General features: G+C 58.0%; 1 protein-coding gene across 1 annotated transcript in view; it reads left to right on the top strand.

Moving 5' to 3' along the window:
- Positions 1-6: 6 nt before the first annotated feature.
- The window catches only part of ZNF335 (zinc finger protein 335), a 9,080-nt gene continuing 4,385 nt past the window's right edge, over positions 7-4,701 (top strand). Inside the window, 16 exon segments of the mRNA XM_031058040.1 lie at positions 7-136; positions 482-755; positions 1,139-1,216; positions 1,442-1,771; positions 1,915-2,046; positions 2,129-2,287; positions 2,395-2,638; positions 2,745-2,922; positions 3,003-3,115; positions 3,293-3,311; positions 3,517-3,633; positions 3,717-3,793; positions 3,873-4,033; positions 4,159-4,388; positions 4,466-4,574; positions 4,658-4,701. The exon segment at positions 4,658-4,701 is cut by the window's right edge and continues 30 nt beyond it. Coding sequence (XP_030913900.1) covers positions 602-755; positions 1,139-1,216; positions 1,442-1,771; positions 1,915-2,046; positions 2,129-2,287; positions 2,395-2,638; positions 2,745-2,922; positions 3,003-3,115; positions 3,293-3,311; positions 3,517-3,633; positions 3,717-3,793; positions 3,873-4,033; positions 4,159-4,388; positions 4,466-4,574; positions 4,658-4,701 — 2,145 coding nt within the window. The 5' untranslated portion in view covers positions 7-136; positions 482-601.

The following is a 4,701-nucleotide window of genomic DNA, read 5'->3' as shown; positions in this document are numbered from 1 at the left end:
CGAGAGCGGGTTGGGCGTCGGGAGCTCGGTGGCCGCGTCGGCGGACAGCAGCGATGCGGCCGCGGGGCCCGGGCTCCTCTCCCGGGCCGCTGACTCCTGCGTGGGGCAGAGCTCCGACAGCAGCGGGGTCTCCTTGGTAGGTGCTGGTGGGAAGGATGGGGTGGCAGGGAGGGCAGCCGCGGTTCTGGTTCCGAGGGGTTTCTGTAGGCATTTCTGACAGACTGGGCTTTGCGGCCTTGGCAGGCACTGTTACACCTCTGGTCCAGCATCTGTTTGTCAGTCCGAGGAGCAGAACTCCCCTTGGTAGCAAGAGCAGCCCTACAGCTCCAGGTTTTTGTCAGTACCAAAGGATTTGCTCTGATGCCATTCCTGGAAATCTTGCAGTGATACTTCAGATCATTTGTATAAGCTGGCAGCCCCAAAGGCTTGGGCTGGCAAAGGTCTCTCACCTGAGCTCTTCTGGACTCTTTTTATCTGCCAGGAAGAGGTCTCAGAGAGCAGTTCCAGCACAGATGCCATTCCAAGGATTTACCTGCCAGACTCATCCTCTATTGCCCAATCCACCTTGGTCTCCAGTGTCTCCACTGTGAGCCAGTCCATCATGGTGTCAGAGTCCCCACAGGTCCTGGTCCACTCCAGTGTCATCACCGATGGAGCCATAGTTGTGTCAGACTCCACTGCATCCACTTCCTCCGACCTGGGTTCTGCCATTGACAAAATCATCGAGTCCACAATCGGGCCTGACATCATCCAGAGTGAGTGTGTGCTCCCGTGTGGAGGTGGCTCGGTGGGCTGGGGAGGGAGCCACTACACCAGACCTCAGGAGGTGGGGGAAGCATGGACATGGAATTATTAAGACTGCAAAAAAAACCTCTGAGATCATTGAGTCCAACTGGTCAGCACAGTTTTCTCTTCTTGCTTTGCTGTAGTGACTCGAGGATTTGGTGAGGAGCTCGTGTTGCTGGACAGCCTTCCTTCTGTCCAGCTTCTCCTTCAGCCTAGGGCAGGCTCCACCCCAGAGCCAGACCCTCCTCCCACCTTCAGGCTTCTGTCTGAGCTGGGAGAGCCCCAGGGAGCCCCAGTGACTCTCCAGCCCCTGGATCTGGCAGTCACCCCTCTGCTCTCCTCTCCCTGCCAGGCTGCATCGCCGTGACCAGCGCAGAGGATGGAAGGGCAGAGACCACGCAGTACCTCATTCTGCAAGGCCCTGATGATGGTGAGGGAGCTCTCTGGGCTGTCCATGGTGGCCATCTGTGCCTCTGAGCCTTGTGCCACTGGAGCAAGGCCTGGAGTGGGTGTCCCAGTGGTATCAGCCACGGTGCTTGTACCACAGTCCTGTTGAGAGCCTGTTCCTGAGCTTGTGTTCAGCCCTGTGCCCCTTGTGCGGGTGCAGCCTGGGATGCAGGTGAAGGTCTTGGCTGAGTGGGTTTTGGTGTTTCAGGTGCCCCCATGGTGTCCCAGATGGCCACTTCTGCTCTAGCCAATAGCTTGGCAATAGAGGCTGTTGGTGATGGACCTACCTCCACGTGCCTTGACCAGCCTGGCCCTTCAGAGACTTCCAGGCAGTTGGAAGTGCTGGAGCTGCCTGCACAGCCAAACCGAGCCCAGGAGGCAGATGGTGGGGAGGAGCTGGACCAGCCAGACTTGGAGGCCCTGGAAGAGATGATGGAAGTGGTGGTGGTGCAGCAGTTCAAGTGCAAGATGTGTCAGTACAAGAGTGTCTCTAAGAAAACACTGATTAACCACATGAAAGAGCGTCACTTCCAGCCAGGTGTGTGCCAAGGGCTCAGGAAAATTGGTCTCGCTGCAGACAGGCTCTGCTCTCTCCTGGGAAGAAACAAGAGAGGAGCTGGAGCACAAGGGCCTGTTCTGGCACAGTCTGGTAAAGAACTTTCACGCTGTTCTTTGTGGCAGTGGGTTCAGCTCTGGCTCTGAAGAAAGGACGACCACGAAAGGTGGGAGCTGTTCCAAAGACCAAGGATGAAGAGGCTGCAGAAGAAGAAGATGATGATATTATGGATGCTGGTGCTATTGATGATCCTGAAGGTAGGACTCACCCTCCCCACATCTTACATAGCTTAGTCTTTTCCCATCATCTTTTCTGATGTTTTGGGGCACTTGCCTGCAGAGGACAGTGACTACAACCCAGCTGAGGACGAGCCCCGGGGGCGACTGCCCAAGTATGGCTGCTCCATCGCCACCTCCAGCGAGGAGAGGCCACGCCGACGCCCAGGGAGACCCCGCAAGCTGCTTCGTCTGGAGAATATGTCTCAGGACATGCCTGAAGGTGAGGGAGCTGGGAGGCAGCAGCCCTGTTCAGGGGTGAAGCAGGGAGTGGTGCTCCTGGAGCCACAGCAAGAATGTGATGAAGCTGTGCTGTGTTCTGTGCAGCAGGAGGGGAGGTGGAGCCCTTGGTGACGTCCCAGAGCACACCAAGCCAGGATCTGCAGAGCTCGGAAGCAGCCAGTTCCTCTGGCCTGGAGAATGGGACCGGTGAGAGCCTGGCAGAGCCCAGTATCAGCCAGTCTGACTCCGAGAACAAGGACCCTTCCTCCAACACCGCTGCTGAGGATGCAGACGTCATCCCCCGGCGGCGCGGGCGGCCCTCCCGCCGTTTCCTGGGCAAGAAATACCGCAAGTACATGGGGCGCAGGTGAGGGGTGTGCTGGGCCCTCTGGCCTGTGCCCAGGGCTGGTCCAGCCCATTTGCCACTGCAGCTCTGAGCCCTGCTCCTGTTCCTGCAGGTACTACTACAAGTCCCCCAAGCCCTTGATGCGGCCCTACTTGTGTCGGATCTGCGGCTCGCGGTTCCTCACACATGATGACTTGCGCTTCCACGTCAACTCACACGAGGCCAATGACCCGCAGCTCTTCAAGTGTCTTCAGTGCAGCTACCGCTCCCGGCGCTGGTCCTCCCTCAAGGTGAGCTTCATCTGCCCTGCCTCAAACCCACAGGCTGCCTGGCAGCCCCAGGTCTCATGGCCCTGGTCTGCCTCTTACAGGAGCACATGTTCAACCATGTGGGCAGCAAGCCCTACAAGTGCGAGGAGTGCAATTACACCAGCGTGTACAAGAAGGATGTAATTCGGCACTCTACAGTGCACAGCAGGGACAGGTGAGGGCAGCACAGTCCTGGGGACTGAACAGCACTGACACTGTTCTTCCTGTCCTGGGAGGGTGGCCATGCCTGCCCCATCCCTTAAGCCTTTCCAAAATGGAGAGTTTTGTTGTCTGGGTATAAGGAAGTTTGGGGTGTGGCTGACACAAGGGGCTTTTCTTACATCTTTTTCAGGAAGAAGAGAGCTGATCCGGTGAGTTTGGATACTCTGTTGACTTGAATCTCAGCCCTGTTATATGGGAAGAGGCACATCTGGGTCATCACAAAATTTCAGTGCCTCGTTGGGGGCATTGTTTCTGGATCTCTTGAGGAAAGGCAACTCAGGTCCTCCAGTGAGGAGAGAGTAAAGAAACTGCTGAGCTCATCCAGGTGATCTCATCTTTATGCTCTCCATCCAGCCACCAAAGCTGAACTCCTTCCCGTGCCCTGTCTGCAACCGTGTCTACCCCATGCAGAAGAGGCTTACGCAGCACATGAAGACACACAGTACAGAGAAACCACACATGTGTGACAAGGTGAGGGGGGGACAGCCTGGGGAGGGGCTGGCAGTGAGTGAGGAAGGGCAGGGGGAGAGTGCTGCTTCACTTTGTTTCACCAGTGCGGAAAGTCCTTTAAGAAGCGTTACACCTTCAAGATGCACCTGCTGACACACATCCAGGCCATTGCCAACCGCAGGTAGGAGCCCGGTGTGCCTGGGCAGAGCCTGTGTCCTGCTCCCCCTCAGCAGGTGTCACAGGTGGCTTTGTCCTGGCAGGTTCAAGTGTGAGTTCTGTGACTATGTTTGTGAGGACAAGAAGGTCCTGCTGAGCCACCAGCTGTCACACATGAACGACAAGCCCTACAAGTGCAGTGTCTGCAAGTATTCCACCTTCCGGGAGGACTTCCTGGTCTCGCACATGGCAGTCAAGCACACAGGTGAGAGAACCTGTTTGACTGATGCCCTGCACACCCCCCTTCTCCCTGAGACAGTCAGAGTCTGCCTGCTCTCCCTCCCATCCCCTGGGGCTCTCCTGCCTGCCTCCCCCTCCCGGGCCCTGCAGGAGGGAAGCCGTTCGCTTGCGAGTTCTGCCACTTCACCACCAAGCACAAGAAGAACCTGCGCCTGCACGTGCAGTGCCGCCACGCCGACTCCTTCGAGGAGTGGGCACAGAGGCACCCCGAGGAGCCGCCCTGCCGCCGCCGCCCCTTCTTCACCCTGCAGCAGATCGAGGAGCTGAAGCAGCAGCACAGCCAGGTGCAGGCACCGGCTGAGCCAGAGGCCAGCCCACCGGTGAGTGCCAGGCCTCGTCCCAGCTCCTCCTGGTGCTCGCTGCCCACTGTGCTGTCAGCGCTCTCTCTCTCACGCAGGCACCTCTTGGCCCCATCACTTGCCACACGGTCCAGGCTGTTGCAGGTGCAGAGCCCTCTGTTCTCTCTCAGGGTTCCCTGGAAGGGGCCACCATCATCTATGAGCAAGGTAAGTGAGCACTTGGGAAGGGGGTGGGATGAGGAAGGAGGTAGGTGAGCTCCTGCCTGACCCTTCCTATCTGATCCCCCCAGATGTGGCTGGATCAGCAGAGCTGGCCACGCAGACGGCCCTGGAT

This window comes from Geospiza fortis, unplaced genomic scaffold (genome assembly GCF_000277835.1).
Source record: "Geospiza fortis unplaced genomic scaffold, GeoFor_1.0 scaffold188, whole genome shotgun sequence".
NCBI classification, from domain to species: Eukaryota; Metazoa; Chordata; class Aves; order Passeriformes; family Thraupidae; genus Geospiza; species Geospiza fortis.
The sequence above is the reverse complement of the archived record's forward strand: the minus strand, read 5'-3'. Positions and strand labels throughout refer to the sequence as shown.